Genomic DNA, 24,388 nt, shown 5'->3' with positions numbered 1-24,388 from the left:
TGCCTTGTCTGTACGGCTTTCTGCTGCTACAATGGAACACAATTATCACATACATTGTATTTTGCCCTAGAATGAAAGCTTCATTCATTGTATATGTAGTCATGAGTTTCATAAACATCCTGTTATCTCATGCTACCACACTAACACAAGCATGATATTTCTTTATGTTACCTATGATTTTAAAATTCTGTCATTTCCCTTTCAAACTGATAAAGCTATTTTCCTGGGAGGCGGAGGTGGATATAAGCCTGAACAAATCAAATACAGTGCGTCAGTAAGAAAATGGTTGATGTATGTTTGCACTGTGAATGTTTTTTTAAAAGATCAACAGAGTTATATGTGAGAAATTTAAGTTTTGTTTACCTCTTCCAGACTTGTGGCTTTTCTGTTGCAGCATAGGTATGCTAAATATACTGACCAATACAAACAACTTGGCAGGTTGAGCAGCATCTGTGGAAGGAAAGGAATTGGTAACTTTTGGGTCAACACCGCATCATTTCCTCCCCCAGATGTTGCTCGACCAGCTGAGTTCCTCCAGCAGATTGTTACTCCAGGTTCTAGCATCTGTGGTCCCTTGTTCTCCTTAGGTCAAAGTGCATTTTCAACATTTGTCGTGCACAGGTTTTGTTTCTTTAATTATGTGAATGTGAGTTTGTCTTTGATTATTGCAGAGTTAAACAACAAGCCAACTCCCTCACCAAAATGTGTTACAAGAAATCTTGCATTTGGACTAAAGAACAATAGCAGAATTCATTTTGTTTGTATGAATTTACACAAACTGCTCAAACTGATGCAACGGTATTTCCAGTGTGTTTATTTTCATCATTGTAAATTATGATTTGGCCATACTAATAACTAAACTTGCACTGCTGTTCAATCAAAAGGAGTCTACTGCCTTGATATCTGCTGCATAACTATGTACAGTTGTCTTGAAAGAGATGTCCTATGATGATGCAGCATTTCAGGTGTTGACTAAGAGGAATTTAGCCTCATAGAACATAGAATAGTACAGCACAGTACAGGCCCTTCGGCCCACAATGTTGTGCCGACCCTCAAATCCTGCCTCCCATATAAGCCCCCACCTTAGATTCCTCCATATACCTGTCTAGTAGTCTCTTAAACTTCACTAGTGTATCTGCCTCCACCACTGACTCAGGCAGTGCATTCCACGCACCAACCACTCTCTGAGTAAAAAAACCTTCCTCTAATATCCCCCTTGAACTTCCCACCCCTTACCTTAAAGCCATGTTCTCTTGTATTGAGCAGTGGTGCCCTGGGGAAGAGGCGCTGGCTATCCACTCTATCTATTCCTCTTATTATCTTGTACACCTCTATCATGTCTCCTCTCATCCTCCTCCTCTCCAAAGAGTAAAGTCCTAGCTCCCTTAATCTCTGATCATAATGCATACTTTCTAAGCCAGGCAGCATCCTGGTAAATCTCCTCTGTACCCTTTCCAATGCTTCCACATCCTTCCTATAGTGAAGTGACCAGAACTGGACACAATGCTCCAAGTGTGGCCTAACCAGAGTTTTATAGAGCTGCATCATTACATCGCGACTCTTAAACTCTATCCCTCGACTTATGAAAGCTAACACCCCATAAGCTTTCTTAACTACCCTATCCACCTGTGAGGCAACTTTCAGGGATCTGTGGACATGTACCCCAAGATCCCTCTGCTCCTCCACATTACCAAGTATCCTGCCATTTACTTTGTACTCTGCCTTGGAGTTTGTCCTTCCAAAGTGTACCACCTCACACTTCTCTGGGTTGAACTCCATCTGCCACTTCTCAGCCCACTTCTGCATCCTATCAATGTCTCTCTGCAATCTTTGACAATCCTCTGCACTATCTACAACACCACCAACCTTTGTGTTGTCTGCAAACTTGCCAACCCACCCTTCTACCCCCACATCCAGGTCGTTAATAAAAATCACGAAAAGTAGGGGTCCCAGAACAGATCCTTGTGGGACACCACTAGTCACAATCCTCCAATCTGAATATACTCCCTCCACCACCACCCTCTGCCTTCTGCAGGCAAGCCAATTCTGAATCCACCTGGCCAAACTTCCCTGGATCCCATGCCTTCTAACATTCTGAATAAGCCTACCGTGTGGAACCTTGTCAAATGCCTTACTAAAATCCATATAGATCACATCCACTGCTCTACCCTCATCTATATGAATGGTCACCTCCTCAAAGAACTCTATTAGGCTTGTTAGACACGATCTGCCCTTCACAAAGCCATGCTGACTGTCCCTGATCAGACCATGATTCTCTAAATGCCTATAGATCCTATCTCTAAGAATCTTTTCCAACAGCTTTCCCACCACAGACGTAAGGCTCACTGGTGTATAATTACCTGGACTATCCCTACTACCTTTTTTGAACAAGGGAACAACATTCGCCTCCCTCCAGTCCTCCGGTACCATTCCCGTGGACAACGAGGACATAAAGATCCTAGCCAGAGGCTCAGCAATCTCTTCTTTCGCCTCGTGGAGCAGCCTGGGGAATATTCCATCAGGCCCCGGGGACTTATCTGTCCTAATGTATTTTAACAACTCCAACACCTCCTCTCCCTTAATATCAGCATGCTCCAGAACATCAACCTCACTCATATTGTCCTCAGCATCAACAAGTTCCCTCTCATCGGTGAATACTGCAGAGAAGTATTCATTGAGGACCTTGCTCACTTCCACAGCCTCCAGGCACATCTTCCCATCTTTATCTCTAATCGGTCCTACCTTCACTCCCGTCATCCTTTTTTTCTTCACATAATTGAAGAATGCCTTGGGGGTTTTCCTTTACCCTACTCGCCAAGGCCTTCTCATGCCCCCTTCTTGCTCTTCTTAGCCCCTTTTTAAGCTCCTTTCTTGCTTCCCTATATTCCTCAATAGACCCAGCTGATCCTTGCTTCCTAAACCTCATGTATGCTGCCTTCTTCCTCCTGACTAGATTTTCCACCTCACTTGCCACCCATCGTTCCTTCACCCTACCATTCTTTATCTTCCTCACCGGGACAAATTTATCCCTTACATCCCGCAAGAGATCTCTAAACATCGACCAAATGTCCATAGTACATTTCCCTGCAAAAACATCATCCCAATTCACACCTGCAAGTTCTAGCCTTATAGCCTCATAATTTGCCTTTCCCCAATTAAAAAAATTTCCTGTCCTCTTTGATTCTATCCTTTTCCATGATAATTGTAAAGGCTAGGGAGCGGTGGGCACTCTCCCCCAGATGCTCACCCACTGAGAGATCTGTGACCTGACCCGGTTCATTACCTAGTACTAGATCTAGTATGGCATTCCCCCTGGTCGGCCTGTCCACATACTGTGACAGGAATCCATCCTGGACACACTTAACAAATTCTGCCGCATCTAAACCCTTGGAACTAATCAGGTGCCAATCAATATTGGGGAAGTTAAAGTCACCCATGATAACAACCCTGTTATTTTTGCACCTTTCCAAAATCTGCCTCCCAATCTGCTCCTCTGTATCTCTGCTACTACCAGGGGTCCTATAGAATACCCCCAGTAGAGTAACTGCTCCCTTCCTGTTCCTGACTTCCACCCATATTGACTCAAAAGAGGATCCTGCTACATTACCCACCCTTTCTGTAGCTGTAATAGTATCCCTGACCAGTAATGCCACCCCTCCTCCCCTTTTTCCACCCTCTCTATCCCTTTTAAAGCACTGAAATCCAGGAATATTGAGAATCCATTCCTGCCCTGGTGCCAGCCAAATCTCTGTAATGGCCACTACATCATAATTCCATGTATGTATCCAAGCTCTCAGTTCATCACCTTTGTTCCTGATGCTTCTTGCATTGTGGTACACACATTTCAGCCCTTCTACCTTACTGTCTTTACACCGTTTATTCTGCTTCTCTTTCCTCAAAGCCTCTCTGTATGTTAGATCTGGCTTTACTCCATGCACTTCTTTCACTGCTCTATCGCTCTGGGTCCCATCTCCCTCGTAAATTAGTTTAAACCCTCCCGAACCATGCTAGCAAACCTACCTGCAAGGATATTGCTCCCCCTCGAGTTCAGGTGCAACCTATCCAATCTGTACAGGTCCCACCTTCCCCAGAAGAGATCCCAATGATCTAAAAATCTAAAACCCTTGTCCCTGCACCAACTCCTCAGCCATGCATTCAACTGCCATCTCCTCCCATTCTTACCATCTCTGTCACGTAGCACTGGCAACAATCCTGAGAACGTCACCCTTGAGGTCCTGTTCTTTAGCCTTCTGCCTAATTCCCGAAACTCACACTTCAGGACCTCATCCCTCTTCCTGCCTATGTCGTTGGTCCCAACACGACTTCTGGTTGCTTTCCCTCTCGTACCAGGATGTCGTGCACCCAGTCAGAGACATCCCGGACCCTGGCACCCGGGAGGCAACAAATCATGCGGGTGTCCTTCTCACGTCTACAAAATCTCCTGTCTGCTCCCCTGACTATAGAGTCTCCAATGACGACAGCTCTCCTCTTTTCCGTCCCACCCTTCTGCACCACAGGGTCAGACTCAGTGCCGGAGGCCCTGCCACCGTGGCTCACACCTGGTCGGTCGTCCCCGTCAACAGTATCCAGGACGGTAAACTTATTATTCAGGGGAATGGCTACAGGGGTGCTCTGTACTACCTGTCTGCTCACCCTCGCTTTCCCCCCTCTGACTGTCACCCAATGATCTGCTTTCGACAGCCTAGGTGTGACTACCTCCCTGTAGCTCTCATTAAGTGGTGTAATACATAATTTCATTAATTAAGATTTAAGATGATGCAGAGATCATTTCTCAGACATGGAGCTAAGTACTCGGTCTAATATGCACTTGCTTCTAGTTCCCAACATTATAGTTATTATCCACATTGGAAAAAACTAATTTGAATTTTGTTGTCTAGTAAGTTCTATTTTCTGAATGTGGCATCAGCAGCAAATGTGTTTGGTGAACTCTAAATCAGAATCATTTCAAAATTAATACAGAACATATGAGATACCTATGAATTCTAATGGCAACTTGGTTTGCAGAAAATAGAAGTATTGGAAATTGCACTTTTTTTCTCATTCCCTTTTCCCCACTCGATCGTGTGTGTTCAAATTGTTCCAAACATAGTTGCTTGAGTGGACAGGAACTAGGGATTGGAGAAGTGGGAGTGGGGGAAGTCAACAGACACTTCAATAAGCACAGTAGTTTCACTGCAGGGTGTGAAATTGTGATATCTTCATGTTTAGTTTGCTGTACCTCACCATAGTGTTATATCTGACTGGTATTAGTGTGAGCATCAGATGGCCTGCCTCACTGAAACCATTGAATGAAGAGTAGCTGAATCGGAAAATGCGATTGCACTAGCTTTTTAAGCATCAAATTTGCACAGTGATTGCTGTACTTTGAATTAAACAGTCAAACTGCTAATTTTTATATCCAGTTTGATTTTGTATGTATAACATGTAATTTTATTTACAGTATTAGTATTGAAAATTTCTGCTTTTTTTCCTTTTGCCCAAACTAGTTGATTCTTGGGAGTTATAAATGGCTGACCTATGACGAGGTCTACCGTCGTGTTCTGCACTTTGGCAGTGGGTTGGCTGTATTGGGCCAGCGACCCAAATTCAACATAGCCATCTTCTGTGAAACCAGAGCTGAATGGATGATAGCTGCACAATCCTGCTTCATGTACAATTTTCCCCGTGAGTAAATCTTTTAATATATTCCTAATGTTTGTTTTCTCTAATAAATAATTACTACTTTTCTAGCTCCCCCAATTGACGAGATAACATTTGCATTGTTATTGAAGGGGTGTATATATCTGAACAAATTTGCAGTGATGTAATGACTATAGTAATGACATTTAATTTCCAGGTAGAAACGCATCATGTTATGTTATGCTAAAGCACCTGGGTTAGAAATTACAGCGAAGTTTTCCACTTAATTGGCATGTAGTAACCTCAGATTTTTTTTTTAAAAAAAGTGCTATTGTGAAGGTGTCATATGTAAGCAGGGTCATGCTGAGCTGTGGTGACTACCATCAGTTTCAGATATTTCTCACAAAATAACAAAGGTAAATTGAACTCTGCTGTTCGAATTGTATGATGGGATAGCTTGCTACTTCAGGGAAAGAAGTAAATTGCAGGAAGTGAGTAATGTAATTAGCTTAATTTATCTGCTCCCTTTCCTGAAAGGTTTTAAGCTAATTGTCCTAGTTCATGTTTTTGAATTGTCTGTGAGCTTCAAGTACAAAGTGTGTTGTAATTCTTATATAGGCATCTGTTAGTCTCGTGAGACCATGGATTTGCGCCTTGGAAGGTTTCCAGGGCACAGGCCTGGGCAAGGTTGTATGGAAGACTGGTAGTTGCCCATGCTACAAGTCTCCCCTCTCCACGCCACCGATGTTGTCCAAGGGAAGGGCTCTAAGGCCAATACAGTTTGGCACTGGTGTCGTCACAGAGCAATGTGCTCAAGGACACAATACGCTGCCTCAGCTGAGGCTCGAACTAGCGACCTTCAGATCACTAGACTGACGCTTTAACCACTTGGCCATGTGCCAACACGTTCAATAACAATGCAATGCACACCCCTTCAATAACAATGCAATCTTGTCAATTGGGGGAGCTGGAAAAGTAGTAATTATTTATTGTAGTTCTTAATCTGGGTCAAATGTATTTTATGCCAATTTTAAAACTGTAGTGTACATTTACTCTTAAGAGCAGCTTTTTATTGGTCTTAATCTTCCAAACTGCACTTTGACCTTCCTGATCTCAGAACACCTCTTACACTTAATGTCCACAGATTTCATGGTTCTAATCCTTTTTTTTTTGCAAGCCAACTAATACTAGCACAGTATACTAAAATCGAGCTGGACTTTGAAGCCATTCAGCATTGCCAAATCTGGCTCCCTTTTCAGTATTTTCAGATCTCAAGGCACGTACATACTGTTCATTCTTTGAACCACAATATTAGCATGCTTTTGCCCTAGCAAAGCTCCAATTTGCTAAATAACTCAAATTTGCAAGTAGCAGTAATGATCTTTGCAGCTGTCAAATAAGGAATGTGGTCATTTTTGATCATTAAAACATGAGGTTACATTATTCAGAAATTAAACAGGTGAATTAGCTTAGCAACACACACAAAATGCTGGAGAAACTCTGCAGGCCAGGCAGCATTTATGGAAAAGAGTACAGTCGATGTTTCAGACCGAAACCCTTCAGCAGGACTGGAGAAAAAAAATGAGTAGAGTTAAAAGGTGGGGGGAAGGAATTAGAAGGACAAGGTGATAGGTGAAACCGGGAGGGGTGAAGTAAAGAGCTGGGAAGTTGATTGCTGAAAGAGATACGGAGCTGGAGTAGGGGGTATCTAATAGGAGTAGACAGAAGTCAATGGAAGAAAGCAAAGGGGGGAGGAGCACCACAGGGAGGTGATGGGCAGACAAAGAGATAAAGTGAGAGAAGAAAAAGGGGATGGGGAATGGTGAAGGGGGAGGGCATTACTGGAAGTTCAAGAAATCGATGTTCATGCCATCAGGTTGGAGGCTACCTAGACAGAATATAAGGTTTTGTCCCCCCAGTCTGAGTGTGGCCTCATCACGACAGTAGAGGAGGCCGTGGATTGACACATTGTGTTTGGGAAGTGGAATTATAATGGGTGGCCGCTGGGAGATCCTGCTTTTGCTAGGAGATCCGGCTTTTTCTGGGGGACAGAGCGTAGGTGCTCGGCAAAGCAGTCTTCCAATTTACATTGGGTCTCACCAGTATGCAGGAGTGTGAGATGAATTAGCTTGTCCTAAAAAAAACATGCTATAGCATTAAACTTCTGGTGCAAATTGAGGATCATGTTTTGATGGAACTATTATCCCAGTAGTTATTAGCTTGAATTATACTATCAGAAAAGAACTGAAATAACTTGCTCTTCATCCACGCATAAAATCAGCATACTTCGGTGTATCTTTGTGTCGCAATATATCATAAGATTTTTCTTTTTCTTCTGTCAAGATTTTTATTCTTGATTTGTGCAGGTTTAGAAGTAATAGCATTTGAGACTGTCAAGCCAGCCTTGCACATGAAATAGGACAAAAAGTTGAACTTGGGATACAACCTGTTCCAACTTTTAACTATTTAAAGCTTTCTTGAAAAAAAAAACAGACTAAGAATTTGATTATTTTTTTTTAGAGATTTTAAATTCGCTCCAAGACTTTTATAAAATGTCTTTTGAAAAGTCATAGGAAAATATTCTTTGCACTTTGGAGCAGTTGACAATAATTCCTGACAAATTTCTATCATGAATAGTAAGCTGTCAGGCCAGATCTCATTCCCAGAGGCTTCATTTGAGTCACTGATGGAAACTTTGGTATTTGCAAGTTTCAACTTGCATATGTAGAAATGCCAACATTGCTGTCAGTTTGGCACAGTAAGATCCTGGCAAACTGCTTTTTAGTAAAATCTTCACCCGTGAGTTCAAACAAAGTAGCTGGTTTAAAAAAAAAATCACAGGTCATTTGCAGAAAAGCTGAAGGGTAATTGATTGTTCATTTCTTTCCTTTCCCTATTTCAATACAAATGTGACTTTCTACTTTGAGCAGTCGTGGGTCAGGGATTTCCCCATGTAAGTGAAGGTGTTCCATTCCTTTTCATAAATCTTTGAACATGTTCCTTAAATCTACCTGGTAATCCCTTCTCAATGCAGAGTTACTAATTTTTCTGTTTCAGAAATCTAGTGGTAGGCATGCAAACCGCATGATCTATATAGGTAGATGAACTTGCAGCACAGTTACAGATTGGCAGGTATGATGTTGTAGGCAACACGGAATCATGGTTGAAAGATTATAGCTGGGAGCTTAATATCCAATGATACACATTGTATCGAAAGCATAGGCAGGAAGGCAGAGGGGATGGCATTGCTCTGTTTGGTAAAAAATGAAATCAAATCATTAGAAAGAGGTGACATAAGGTTAAAAGGTGTTGAATCATTGTGGATAGAGCTAAGGAACTGCAAGGGTTAAAAGTCCCTCATGGGAGTTCTGTACAGACCCCCAAACAGTAGTAAGGATGTGGCCTACAAATTAAAATGGGAGATAGAAAATGAATGCCAAAAGGGCAGTGTTACAATAGTCATGGGGGATTTCAATCTGTAGGTAGATTGGGGAAAATCAGATTGATGCTGGATTACAGGAAGGGGAACTTCTAGAGTGCCTTCAAGATGGCTATTTAGAACAGCTCATGGTTGAGCCCATGAGACAATCAGTGATTCTGGATTGGGTTTTGTGCAATGAACCAGAATGTATTAGAGAGCTTACGGTAAAAGAACACTTCGGGGCCAGTGACCGTAATGTGATTGAATTCACCCTGAAATTTGGAAGAAGCTAAAGTCAGATGTATTGGTATTACAGTGGAGTAAAGTGAACTACAGAGGCCACTTGAGAGAGGAGTTGGCCAGAATTGATTGGAAAAGAACACTGGCAGGGATGACAGCAGAGCAGCTATGGCTGGAATTTCTGGAAGCAATTTGGAAGGCACAAGATATATACATACTGTATAGGAAGAAGTCATCTAAAGGAAAGATGACAGGACCATGGCTAACAAGAGAATTTAAAGCCAACATAAAAACCAGAGAGGTCATATAATAGAGCAAAATTAAAAGATTGGGAAGCTTTTAAAAACCAACAGAAAGCACCTAAAAAGTCATTATGAAGCTAAGGATGGAATACGAAAATAAGCTAGCTAATAGTATTAAAGAGGATGTCAAAAGTTTCTTCCAACAAGTAAAGTGTAAAAGAGAGGTGAGAGTGGATATCAGACCACTGGAAAACAATGCTGGGGAGGTAGTATTGGGGGAGAATGAAATGACTAATGAAAAGTATTTTGTATCAGTCTTCACTGTGGAAGACGCTTGCAGTATGGTGGAAGTTCTGGGTGTCAGGTGTCATGAAGTCTGAAGTTACCATAACTTGAGAGAAGATTTTTGGGGAAACTGAAAGGTCTGAAGGTAGATAAGTCACATGGAGTAGATGGCGTACACCCCAGAGTTCTGAAGGAGGTGGCTGAAGAGACCGCAGAGGCATTAGTAATGATCTTTCAAGAATCACTAGATTCTGGAATGGTTCTGGAAGACTGAAAAATTGCAAATGTCACTCCACTCTTCAAGAATGGAGAGAGGCGGAAGAAAGGAAACTACTGGCCAGTTAGTCTGACATCAGTGACTGGGAAGATGTTGGAGTCGATTATTAAGGATGAGGTCTTAGGGTACTTGGAGGCACATGATAAACTAGGCCAAGGTCAGCATGGTTTTCTCAAGACAATCTTGCCTGATAAATCTGTTGGAATTCTTTGAAGGAATATCAAGCTGGATAGACAAAGGAGAGCCGGTTGATGTGTTCTTGGATTTTCAGAAGGCCTTAGACAAGGTTGCCTAACAAACTACCAGCCCATGGTATTACAGGAAAGATTCTAGCATGGATAAAGCAGTTGCTGATTGGCAGGAGGCAAAAAGTGGGAATAAATGGAACCTTTTCTGGCTGGCTGCTGGTGACTAGAGGTGTCCCACAAGCGTCTTGTGTTGGGATAGATTCTTTCTGCATTATAGGTCAATGATTTGGATGATGGAATGGAGGGCTTTGTTGTAAACTTTGCAGATGATATGAAGATAGATGGAGGGGCAGGTAGTTTTGAGGAAGTAGAGAGGCTACAGAAGGACTTAGATTAGGAGAATGGGCAAAGAAATGGCAGATGGAATGCAGTGTGGGGAAGTGTATGGTCATGCACTGAGAGGAAAATTGGATTAGTCATGATGAAATAGCAGAGCAGACTTGATGGGCCAAATGGCCTAATTCTGCTCTTTTCTCTTGTGATCTTATGATCTATACATTGCCTGACTAAGTCTAATTGAAATCTCCCTGCTGAAGGTGGTGAACTGGGAGAGGAGGATATGGACTTTGCAGAGATAACATTGGTATTTTCTCAGTACTGTAAGGTGCCTGCCATATATAACCCAGATCTGAGTTTTGTCTCTCAAAATACTTTTCCATCCCTCAACCAAAGGCTGTGTTAAATATTGAGCAGGACAGTGAATTTCATCATTGAGATCTTCGGTGATCTTGCATTCTGCAGTTTTGCTATGAACATTTTGTTATTGGAAAGTGCCATTGTACTGTAGAAGCAGGTTAGTGGGATATGTGGATATTAAGTATGACATGTATAGTGGTTTCTGTGAATGTCAATGATCTAGTGTGGTGCCTCAAAGCCTTCCAAATGCAAGCATCTGCATATTTCAGCTTGCCTACTGACATTTGGCTAACATTGGTGCCGGGTGCAGTTGCCATCAATTGAACTCTTTCCCAACAGCACTGAAGGTTACTTGTGAGAGGCGTGTTGGAGGGAATGTGCATGTTGTCGCAATGATGTTTGAAATATATTATGGTAATGACACAGCCTTATTTGATGCTGGTCATTGCTGAGATTGGTTAGGATTATGGCATGAATGGAGGTGGGTTTCTGTGGGCAGCTGTATCTGAGGAAAATGCTTCATTCATCCTATTTCATAGAATGAAAAGCTTGTGAAGTTGATTAAAGATAATATATAGTAGTTCTTGCAGCTTTGTATTTCTCATTGGAATTGTTGTTCAGTGAAGGGTCATATCTCCTGTCTCAAGTCCATTTCAATTAGCAATGCAGTTTTTTGGCCACAGAGCAGCTCCTGGCAGACCCTGGCAATGACTTGCTTTGTGGCAGACAACTGGAACCCCTCTAGATGTAACAGTTCTTTCCTTAATGATTGTATTTAGGACTTGATAAGATACTGTAGTATTGACAATCACAATGATGCAGCACTTATGACCTTGTGAGCTTTATTGCAAACTAACTTCATGTGTAATTGGATATTGTGGTGTTTTACCTGAGGCATAATGAAATTTGATACTGTTGCTAATTGTTTGTCAGGATGTATATATTCTCTAACATCCAAATATCCAGAAGCACAAGAAATTTTTTCTAGCTACATTTGATGCTGATTGAGTCTGATTTTTAACTGTTCTGCTTTGGTAGGTGCTTCCCTTGCTTGCTGATTCATGCTGTAGAGCACATCATTGCCCTTCCTGTTGGCCTCAGCCAGTCTGATTGCATCAGCATATGTGCAGTCTAAAGTTTATGCTCCCAGGAAGCCTTACATGATCTTCCACATGTATCCATTTAGTGATGCCTGAGAGTTAGTGTCTTGAATGAAAGCTAATGACATCCAGGCCAGTGACAGGGCTGATTAGCTAAACAACAGGAATTCTGCAGATGCTAGAAATTCAAGCAACACACATCAAAGTTGCTGGTGAACTCCTACACCGAAGAAGTTTAGATCCTCTCTTCGACGGGAGTTCAGTGAAACCATCTCTCACTGCTCCCCATCTGTAATTTCTTCGGCTCCTTCAGTTAGTCCTGACGAAGGGTCTCGGCCTAAAACATCGACTGCATCTCTTCCTAGAGATGCTGCCTGGCCTGCTGCGTTCACCAGCAACTTTGATGTGTGTTGCTTGAATTTCCAGCATCTGCAGAATTCCTGTTGTTTGCCTTTAAATTCACTACTGCGAAGCCTCTTCCAGTGATGCCTACACAGAAGAAGTTTAGATCCTCTCTTCGACGGGAGTTCAGTGAAACCATCTCTCACTGCTCCCCATCTGTAATTTCTTCGGCTCCTTCAGTTAGTCCTGACGAAGGGTCTCGGCCTGAAATGTCGACTGCACCTCTTCCTAGAGATGCTGCCTGGCCTGCTGTGTTCACCAGCAACTTTGATGTGTGGTGCTGATTAGCTAACTCCGTTTCTCCTTCCCACCCTTCTCCATGTTGTCAATGCATAATTCTTAAAGCACCATTATTTAACAATTTTGTAGTTTTAGAATAGTTTTCTCATAGCAACAATCTTTTTGACCACCTTATGAAATATTTACAACCTAACAGTTTATATATAATGAATAAAATGTGCCTCTATTGTTTTCTAGCAAAAGGGTTACCAGCTTTTTGGTGACAGTGTATGTGAGCAAAGAGGGTAGTTTTACATTCACCTGAATTTAACATTTTGGTAGGGAATGCATCTTGTCAAATGTTGCTGGATATCAGCTATTGCTGAATCATTTTGTATCACTTAGAACATTTGATGGGAGACTTGAATTGGTCAACCTTGTGGACCAAATTTGATTTCCATGGTTGGTTCTTTGGAGCGTTACAAAGGAACTTCGACCAGATTATTTTGGAGTTATTGGTCGGTGAATGCGCACAGGACCACATGGTGTTACCAGCACTGGACTGGAATATTTGGAGAAAAGTGAAATGCTTGCATAATTCCTTTTCGCTGCTACAATCTGTCCCTTCACAGTTATATTCCTTATTCCCAAATTTGCCACTACAGCCAAGCCACAGCATCCTCAACATCTCAACACATTTGTTGTTAAGTCATTCATCCTCTCCTTAATTATCATCCACTGTGCAGTTAGTTGCCTGACCTGAGAGTAGCCTTTGCAGACCTTCCTCCGATGCAACTAAAACATGATGCAGTAGGATGAGGGAAGGGGGTGTGGGGTACAATATATTCCTTCATAAGGAGGAACTGCACTGAAGTTCAGTTGGTTTAATTTTCAGTTGTTACGCTGTATGCAACTTTGGGAGGTCAAGCAATTGCACATGGCTTAAATGAAACTGAAGTTACTCACATCATAACAAGCAAGAAACTTCTTCAAACAAAGCTAAAGGTAGGTTGTACCATTCTCTTGCTAATTGGAAACTTTTTGTTTTTCCTTAGTTTCTCTACAAGAGTAAATATTAATGTAACTTGCAAAACTCCCAAATTGAATAATGCTTTCTTGCTATCTAGGATGAGAGATTTGGTAAACTGTTCCGTTTGTCCAAGAGTTAATAAATCAAACATAAAATGAACATGAAATTCTGTTTTGTTTATTACTGAGATAAAATGGGCTTTCTCTTTGTGAAGATACCTATGAAAATAATTCTGTTTTAATTTTTTTCCCCTAAAATTCAGGATATTAAATTTGTTCTCAAATTGAAATCAAAAATGAGCTAGGTAAAAAGCTAGGTTGCGAAGAAAAAGCATTTCAGGATGTATATTATATACATTTCTCTGACATTACATTGTACCTTTGAACCTTTGGAAAAAGTCCACTTGAATGCTAGTAATATGATCATAGTTTCTGGAAGCTCTTCTCTGCACCCTTTGGCAGTTTGTACATTTTCCACTGATAATGCCATTATGATATTCAGGTTATTTCTTGCTATTCATTTCTGTTTTCTTTGATATTTTAAACTGATTTAAACAATATGCATGTTTAAGGAGCACAAATATTTCAATTTGTTTTAATAAGATTTCCACTTACCCATTTTGTTCCCAATCTGAATGGTCTGAATTCTTAAACTTCATGGGCACTATTGTACAGCACTTTCTGAAGTGCTTACATATCCATCTTGTAACAGGGTAGCTATGATTACATTTGGCTTGAGTTATTTTAATGTGGTAGATCTATGCTCATCCTGTATTTTTCATTTTTTCCCCAACCTTTCTCTACAGGAAATCCTCCTTAATGTTCCAAAACTGCAACATATCATAATTGTAGATGACAAGCCAACTGCGTGGGCTGATTATCCTCGTGGAGTCATGGTTCACAACATGGCAGCAGTGGAAGCATTGGGTGCAAAACCAGACAACTGTGTGTAATTTGTTTATTCTTTTCCCTACCTTTAAGTTTATTTTTGTATCACTATGCAAGGGAATGGTGCAGAGTTTTTTTATGTACTAAAAACTTGTATGAAATGCATGGCAGATCTATCAACATTTGAAAGAGAAAAGGTAATGTCTGAAGCCACCTTTACATTTCAGGATGCAAAAAGAATTAAAGGGGAATGGTGTTTCTTCATGATAATAACTTAAGGAACACATACAAAATGCTGTAGGATCTCAGCAGGTCAGGCAATATTAATGGAAATGAATAGACAGTCGACATTTTGGGCTGAGATCCTTCTTCGGGACTGAGAAGGAAGGGGGTATATGCCAGAATAAAAAGGTGGGGGGAGGGGAAGGAGGTAAGCTGGAAAGTGATGGGTGAAGCCAGGTGGGTGGGAAAGGTCAAGAGTTGGAGCAGAAGGAATCTGATAGGAAGGGGAAAGTGGACTCTGGGAAAGAGGAGGAAGAGGGGACCCGGGGGAAGTTATAGGTGAGAAGAGATAAAAGGTCAGAGTGGGGAATAGAGGAAGGGGGGGTGGGAGGTAATTTGTTTACTGTGAGGAGAAATTGATATTCATGCCATTCGATTGGAGGCTCATGTGCAGACAGAATCTAAGGTGTTGCTCCTCCACCCTGATGGTGGCTTCATCTTGGCACTAGAAGAGTTCATGGACCGACATATTGGAATGGGAAGTCTCGCTTCTGGTGGATGGAGCGCAGGCGCTCGACAAAGTGGTTCCCCAATTTACGACAGATCTCACCAGTCTATCAGGAGTAACAGAAGCAAGCATCTCTTGTATCTTTCTTTTTATGTTTTTGGCTCCATTAAAGCATTTTAAGAATTGCCAAACAGTGCATTGAGACTGCTAGTTTGTTTCAGAACTGGTTTACATGAAACCAGATAGCTTATTTTTATTGAGGTTCGTCACAACTTGATTTAAGCAAGCTCAGGTGATAAACCAAATCCGCTATTTCTGCATACTGCATATGAGGCAATTTTTCTTGCATTTATGAAGAGGCTGCTGTACATCTTTGTCAAACAGACTTTGAGCAGAGTGACCGAAACTGAGACCCTAGTTATGTTGCCATGCTATTTTCCATACTGGGAGGATGCTATATTCAGCCCATTCAGAGAAATTTCTCCCCCCTCCCCCTACCCCCACTTTATTTCCCTGTAGCTTATTCTTTCCCAGAACCATCAGCTCTCTCCCCTGATTGTCTTAGCACCCACCTACACTGAAGGTAATTTACAGTGCCCAAATAACCTGTGAATTAGTATGTATTTAAGATGGGAAACCAGGGCACCAGGAGGAGCCCATGTGGTTATAGGGAGAATGTATAAGCTTCACACACAGCCTCTGAGGTCAGGGTGGAACCTGAGCTGGTGGAGCTGTGAGGCATAGTTTCAGCAGGTCATCTTAGCGGTTTGAAATGCAAGAAGAAATCCACGAAGTGATTAATTATTCATTTAGAATAGGTATAATTTTTTTTAAATTGAGAAAGACCTCTGGCAAAAGTGGCAGTTGTGGAAGAAAATCAAAGATTTAAATTTGGAGTATTGTGTACAGTTCTGGTCACCGAATTATAGGAAAGCTGTCAACAAAATAGAGAGAGTACAGAGAAGATTTACTAGAATGTTACCTGGGTTTCATCACCTAAGTTACAGAGAAAGGTTGAACAAGTTGGGTCTTTATTCTTTGGAGCGTAGAAGGTTGAGGGGGGACTTGATAGAGGTATTTAAAATTATGAGGGGGATAGATAGAGTTGATGTAGATAGGCTTTTTTCATTGAGAGTAGGGGCGATTCAAACAAGTGGACATGAGTTGAGAGTTAGGGGGCAAAAGTTTAGGGGTAACATGAGGGGGAACTTCTTCACTCAGAGAGTGGTAGCTGTGTGGAATGAGCTTCCAGCAGAAGTGGTTGAGGCAGGTTTGATATTGTCATTTAAAGTTAAATTGGATAGCTATATGGACAGGAAAGGAATGGAGGGTTATGGGCTGAGTGCAGGTCGGTGGGACTAGGTGAGAGTAAGCATTTGGCACGGACTAGAAGGGCCGAGATGGCCTGTTTCTGTGCTGTAATTGTTATATGGTTAAAGTAAATTTATTGTCAAAGTACATGCGTATATGTCATCATATACTACCCTGAGATTCATTTTTTTGCTGGCATTCACAGTAAATACAAAGAATCACAATAGAATTAATGAAAGACTGCACACAAAATGGACCAACAACGGATGTGCAGTTGGCATTGAGATGGTAATCATTAAAACAGCATCTTAAAAATAGATAAAATGGAAAAATGCTGAAATGTCAAGTAATGGGAGAAACTGTTTTTCAACATATCTGCTTTCCTTTTAAATTATTATAAACATTGTCATTTTTTTCTACCTAGTGAATAGAGCTCGGACAAAACCTGCAGCTTTAGATATTGCAGTAATAATGTACACAAGTGGATCCACGGGACTACCCAAAGGAGTGATGATTTCACACAGCAACCTCATTGCTGGAATAGCGGGAATGTGTGACCGAGTTCCTGACTTGGGGTGTGTATAATAAGTCAAGGAAGTTTTGCTGACTTGTATTTTCTTGGAAGAAGTTAAATAAATGTTATGCGGGATTTGACTTGGACCTTCATTGTTTTAAATTTTGATAATGAAATAGAGAAAGATTTATAAATGCAATTACTTGGATGGAAAGTTTAAAAAAAAACTGTTACTAAAATTAGAAACCTTGCAACACATTAGATTGGGTATACTTTTTAGTCTATTTTTCTCATTCCATCACCCAGTTGAGGAATGGCTTCTATCTAAACATTTTCACTTTATGACTAGATCCCAGTATTCACATTTGTACATGACTAGTACACTATACGATATCCTCAGTTGAGCCAAATCTTCTCTGGGTGGTTCTTCAATACTCTAATCTAGAGTTGTAGCAGGAGTTGCCACTTGATTTGCACTGCTTCAACTACAATCAATACTAATAACAATGCAGTCAACAGGGATGAATTTTGTTTATATTCTTAGTTGAAAATGTTGTGCAAATGATCCTTTTGAAAGGAAGAGTACTTGCATATATAGCTCTCTTCATAACTTCAGGATGGATCAAAATGCTTTGTATCAATTAAATATTTTGAAATGTGACATGTACATAATCTGTTTGGTAACAGGTGCCAGGGTCTGAGATGTTTCTGAACGTGTCTTCAATATCCTGAAAAGGGATTATGAGCAGCCAGAAGTTGTGTTACATGTTGGTACCAACAACATAGGTAGAAAAAGGGAGGAAGGCCTGAAAAAAGAACACAGGGATTTAGGAAGGAAGCTGAGAAGTAAGACCTCAAGGATGGTAATTTTGGGATTGCCCACAGAAGTTGTTCTCAAATGGCAGGGATAGGCAACCATAGGCTGACAAAGGTAGTTAAGGACTGCATAAAAGCCAAGGAAAGAGCATATAAGGCAGTAAAAGTGAGTGGGAATTTGAATGATTGGGAAGCTTTTAAAATCCAACAAAAGGGAGCTAAAAAAGCTATAAGAAAGGAAAAGATGAAATGTGAGGACAAACTAGCTGATGATACAAAGCAGGATACTGAAAGTTTTTTCAAGTGTATAAAGAGTAAGAGGGAGGTGCGAGTTGATATTGGACCACTGGAAAATGATGCTGGTCTAGTAGTAATGGGACAAGTCACCTGAACCAGATGGACTGCATCCCGGAGTCCTGAGAGAGATAATGGATGCGTTAGTCATGATCTTTCAAAATACTTGATCCTAGCATGGTCCTGGAGGACTGGAAGATTGCAAATGTCACTCCACTCTTTAAGAAGGGAGGAAGGCAAAAGAAAGGAAATTATAGGCCAGTTAGCCTAAACTCAGTGATTGGGAAAGTGTTGGAGCCTGTTAATAAGAATGATAAAATTAGACAAAGTTAGTATGGTTTCTGTAAAAGGAAATCTTGCCTGACAAATTTGTTAGAATTCTTCGAGGAAGTAACAAGCAGAGTGAAAAAAAGGATAGGCAGTGAATGTCAGAAGGTATTTGATAAAGTACCACACATGAGGCTGCTTAACAAGATAAAATCCTGTGGTGTTACAGGAAGGATACTGGCATGGATAGACAAATGGTTGACAGGCAGGAGGCAGCAAGTGGGAATAAAGGGGGCCCTTTCTGGTTGGCTACCAGTGACCAGTGGTGTTCCTCAGGGGTCGGTATTGGGGCCACTACTTTTCACATTGTTTGTCAATAATTTAGATAATGGAATTGTTGGCTTTGTGGCAAAGTTTGCAGATGATGTGCAGATAGTTGGAGGGATAGATAGTTCTGAGGAAACAATGTGATTGCAGTAGGACTTGGACAAATTGGAGAATGGGCAAAAAAAGTGGCAGATCGAATACAGTGTTGGGAAAAGTATGGTAATGCATTTTTGATAAAAGGAACAATAGTGCAGACTATTATCTAAATGGGGAGAAAATTCAAACATCAGTGGAGCAGAGGGACTTGGGACTCCTCATGCAAGACTCCCAGAAAGTTAACTTACAGGTTGAGTCTGTGATAAAGAAGGCAAAAGCAATGTTTGCATTTGTTTCAGGGGAATAGAATATAAGAGCAAGGAGATGATGCTGAGGCTTTCTAAGACAGTAGTCAGGCCGCACTTGGAGTAATGCCAACAAGTTTTGTTTCCCATATCTCAGAAAGGATGTGGTGTCATTGCAGAGAGTCCAGAGGAGGTTCATGAGGATTATTCTGCGAATGAATGGGTTAACATATGAGGAGCATTTGGCAGCTCTGGGCCTGTACTCACTGGAATTTAGAAGAATGCAGAGGGGATCTCATTGAAATCTACAGAATATTGAAAGGACTAGATAAGGTGGATGTGGATAGGATGTTTCCTCTGGTGGGGATATCCAGAACTCGAGGGCACAGCCTTAAAATTGGCCTTTTAGACCAGAGGTAGGGAGGATTTTTTTTGCCAGAGTGTAGTGAATCTGTAGAATACTCTGCCACAGACTTCAGTGGAAGCTAAGTCCATGGATATATTTAAAGTGGAAGTTGATAGTTTCCTGATTGGTCTGGGCATCAATGGATATGGTGAGAAGGCAGATATATGGAGTTGAGTGGGATTCGGGATCAGCCACGATGGAATGATGGAGCAGACTCGATGGGCTGATTGGCCTAATTCGCTTCTATGCCTTTATGCCGATTGACAGATAAATATTGATCAGAAAATTGGGAAACTTTTTTTTGTTAGATCAATGGCCTTCTTTCCCTTCCGTCCACTGGAGGGCAGATACAAATTTGGTTTAACATCTCTTTGGAAGATCTGCATATCTCTGTGAAACATTATCTCGGTGTTAGAGTAAAATGTTGAAGTAAATTATGCAATCAGTGGCTTTGTTGAGCCTTGAATACTGTATCTTTTAACACAGACATAATTGAGCCAAAATATCAAGTATTAAATATAATTATTTTTAAAGATTTTATAGTGATGATGTTAAGCATTGATATGTGTGTTTTTTTTCCCCTTAAAGACCGAAGGATACCTACATTGGTTATCTGCCTCTGGCACACGTCCTGGAGTTGAGTGCAGAAACATTGTGCATGGCATGTGGCTGTTGCATTGGTTACTCTTCTCCTCAAACCTTGGCAGACCAGGTACAGATTAAACAAGGTTTTTTTTTTGTTTTTGAACATTTTGTTTCATTCCTTCATAATAATTTGATCTGAATTTTAAACCAACAGTGTTTTGTCCGTAAACAGCTTACCAATTATTTTAACTTTAATGTTGCAGCAGTTTTGTGCTAATTTTATGCGTACTTTTCTATCTGAATTAGAATATTTAAATTATCGCCATTCTTTTGAAAGTTGAAAAATAGTGATGCATGTTCTATTTGAGAGGAGCTATACTCTTTCTATATTTTTACTGTATGCTTTGAAAGCTGAAACATCTGTTGCAAATGTATATTAACTATGAAAATGTATTTGAGTCACATGCACAACTAAATTTTCCTATGGGGTGCTTTTATACTTATTCTCTTTTAGTCTGCTAAAATCAAGAAAGGAAGCAAAGGTGATACAACTGTACTTAAGCCAACGCTATTAGCAGCTGTACCGGTGAGTTCCTAAATAATTGACAAAAATTAACATCTAAATTTTAACAAGTGCTATTGCAGGTTATTGCCTGAAAAGCTTGTTACATTTGATTAATTTTCATCTTAAGTGCTGCTCAAATACAGAATGCTAAGTCGAAGTTCTTTAATGTTGCACTAACAGAATAAGCAGGAAGGATATTGTTTCGCTCATTGGTTAAAATTGTTTCTCTTCCGGTAAGAGATCTGCATCTGAGCAATAAGACCATAAGAATAGGAGCAGATTAGGCCATTCGGCCCATCGAGCCTGCTCCACCATTTGGTCATGGCTGATTTATTATCCCTCTCAACCCCATTCTCCTGCCTTCTCTCCATTACCTTTGATGCCCTTACTATTCAAGAACTTATCAACATCAGCTTTAAATATACCCAGTGACTTGGCCACCACAGCCATTCATGCATTAAATTCCATAGATTCACCACCCTCTAGCTAAAGAAATTTGCCCTCTTCTCTGTTCTGAAGGAATATCCTTCTATTCTATGGCTATCCTTTCTGGTCCTAGACTCTCCCACTAAGGAAGCCTCCTCTCTACATCCATTCTATCTGGGCTTTTCAATATTCAATGGGTTTCAATGAGATTTCTCTCCTCCCCCCACCCTCCACATTCTTCAAAACACCATGAGTACGTGCCCAGAGTCATCAATCCCTTCCCAGGATCATTCTCGTGAGCCTCCTCTAGATCCTCTCCAATGCCAACATATCTTAAATAAGGGACCCTCAAATTGCTCACAATAAGCCAAATGTGGTCTGACCAATTCCTTAAAGCCTTGACATTACATCTATGCTTTTATATTTTAGCTAACATTGTATTTGCTTTCCTTACCACTAATAGCTTGATATTTAAATGTTCCTATTGGTGCCAAAGCTAATTCTGTGGTTTTTTAAAATTAAATTTGACAACACACTGTTAAACCATAACAGTATAAAAGTCTATCTTGCAAAGTTTCTCATCACTTCTAGCTTTGGGTCAGGCATGGCCCATGGTTTCAATTTCATGCAGTATTAATGATTTTGGAGGATCTGAGCCTAAAGACGCTGGCAAAGAGTTGGTTAAGAGAAGAAATTACAAGTATATGGGATCTTCTTGTCTGAACAGTTTACATGTTGCTGGATTATTGAATTTTTTTCCTGCAGATTTTCCTGGCTGTCATACATTCTATAAAACTTCCCATACACTTAATTCGCCCTTTTAGAGAGATTACACAATGGTATAAATTTTCCAGTGAACCCGCTAGATTTGATGAGAGGGTGAAATACAGAGCCAGGTGAGTTTAAGAGGGATTGCAGTGTACAAGGGTGCTGTCAGGTTGGTGGTGAGCACAGGAGCTGGGTCCCTGGTGAGTGGATGGGGAGTTCAGCAAGCATCATCTCATTAGCCAGCTGTCAAATGTTCCTGATTTCTCAATAGCTGGATAGTGGATTATCATAATTTTATGCAATTACCAGACAAGTGGACAAAGGTAGTCCAAATTCGGAAGACTTGAACATACAGTATGTTCTAGGGCAGTGGTCCCCAACCTCCGGGCTGCGAATTAATTAGGTGCCACCCGTTACGTAAATGTCGGCCCAGATCAGAGGCGATTAATTAGCTTGTTTATTTCGGCTTTTTCTTAAAGATGCGCTGGGTGCACTTTGGCTACCGCTGCACCGCTGCATGCTTCGCGGCCTGGAGGTTGGGGACCACTGTTCTAGGGCATACTTGGAGCAACAGACTGAATGTTTCCAACTAGGCTTTTGTTTGTAAAATACACACCATCCACCATAGACATGTTTTTGTTACAGACAACATTTAATTTCTTGGTCATCAGTACAGTGGAGATAACTTTCATTTTTGATCAAGGAGTTTGAAGTATGAATTTTGTTGCATTGGCTAATAATAAGGAACAGCAGCTTCTCAATTGCTTAAAATTCCTCTTAGTAAATTATCCTGTATTTCTGTGATATGTACAGCATATTATATATATAATAGTACAGCACAGTACAGGCCCTTTGGCCCACATTGTTGTGCCGACCCTCAAACCCTGCCTCCCATATAACGCCCCTCCTTAAATTCCTCGATATACCTGTCTAGTAGTCTCTTAAATTTCACTAGTGTATCTGCCTCCACCACTGGCTCAGGCAGTGCATTCTACACACCAACCACTCTCTGAGTAAAAAACCTTCCTCTAATAACCCCCTTGAACTTCCCACCCCTTACCTTAAAGCCATGCCCCCTTGTATTGAGCAGTGGTGCCCTGGGGAAGAGGTGCTGACTATCCACTCTATCTATTCCTCTTAATATCTTGTATACCTCTATCATGTCTTCTCTCATCCTCCTCTCCAAAGAGTAAAGCCCTAGCTCCCTTAATCTCTGATCATAATCCATACTCTCTAAACCAGGCAGCATTCTGGTAAATCTCCTCTGTACCTTTTCCAATGCTTCCACATTCTTCCTATAGTGAGGCGATCAGAATTGGACACAGTACTCCAAGTGTGGCCTAACCAGAGTTTTATAGAGCTGCATATTATTAAAAAGGATAGCCCAGGTTCCTTTGAAAAGACACTAGAATTTGATCAAAAAAAGGGAACAATGTTTTCAGAAAAGATTGATTTATCCCTTGAGATACAGCACAGAATAGGCCCTTCTGGTCCTTCATGCCGAACCACCCAGCAATCCCCCGATTTAATCCTAGCCTAATCACAGGACAATTTACAATGACCAGTTAACCTACTGACCGGTATATCTTTGAACTGTGTGAGGAAACCAGAGCACCTGGAAGAAACCTGTGAGGTCATGGGAAGAAAGTACAAACTCATTACAGCCAGAGGCGGGAATTGAACCTGGGTCACCTGTACTGTAAAGTGTTGTGCTAACCACCTACACTATCTCATGTAATGTCAACAAGCCTACAGTTACTCTATCTCATTTTGTGCCAACAGGAAATTATGGATCGAATTTATAAGAATATAGTAACAAAAGTAGAAGACATGAATAGTATACAACGAACTCTCTTTGTTGTTGCCTACAATTACAAAAAGGAACAGATTGCTGTAGGTTACAACACACCCATCTGTGACTGGTAAGATGATTAAAACTTCTAAATTGTTTTATGTTAGTGTATGAAGTTATGTGCTAAATTGAATAGAACTAAGCATGCCTCGTTGTTTTTCTTAACTGTGGGGTAGAGGTTTGGGTTTAAAATCTCAAAATAGTGTAAACATTATCAGCAATCATTTATAACAGAGGTTCTCAAACTTCGTTATGACTGAGTGGTCCATGGACCCCAGGTTGGGAAGCTTTGATTTATAACTTCAAATAATGATTTTACTTGTGATACAAATGGCACTTGCAGAAGTTTTATTTGTAAGGAATAAATATTGTTGAAAATAAGCTTTTTTAAAACATTTGTTTCTGTCACTCTTAAGATATATGATACCAGCGCATAAGTTTCTTTATCTTAACAAGATAATTTTACTTTGGTGAATTTTGACATTTGAGTTTTTTGTTCCTCTCTGAAGTTACTCCGGTTGATATGGATTAATTATGTTAAGTTCAATAAAAGATTCCG

At 40.7% G+C, this 24,388-nt stretch overlaps 1 protein-coding gene across 2 annotated transcripts in view; it reads left to right on the top strand.

Moving 5' to 3' along the window:
* The window catches only part of acsl3a (acyl-CoA synthetase long chain family member 3a), a 79,657-nt gene that overhangs the window by 34,017 nt on the left and 21,252 nt on the right, over positions 1-24,388 (top strand). For both annotated transcript variants that reach the window (XM_072255484.1, XM_072255485.1), the window contains exons 3-9: positions 5,508-5,685; positions 13,606-13,715; positions 14,546-14,684; positions 17,093-17,243; positions 20,222-20,345; positions 20,733-20,804; positions 23,760-23,899. In XM_072255484.1, the coding sequence (XP_072111585.1) occupies positions 5,508-5,685; positions 13,606-13,715; positions 14,546-14,684; positions 17,093-17,243; positions 20,222-20,345; positions 20,733-20,804; positions 23,760-23,899 (914 nt within the window). The remainder of the gene's footprint in view (positions 1-5,507; positions 5,686-13,605; positions 13,716-14,545; positions 14,685-17,092; positions 17,244-20,221; positions 20,346-20,732; positions 20,805-23,759; positions 23,900-24,388) is intronic.

Source organism: Mobula birostris, chromosome 4 (assembly GCF_030028105.1).
Source record: "Mobula birostris isolate sMobBir1 chromosome 4, sMobBir1.hap1, whole genome shotgun sequence".
NCBI lineage: Eukaryota > Metazoa > Chordata > Chondrichthyes > Myliobatiformes > Myliobatidae > Mobula > Mobula birostris.
Note: the sequence above shows the minus strand (reverse complement) of the source record. Positions and strands in the feature narration are given on the sequence as shown.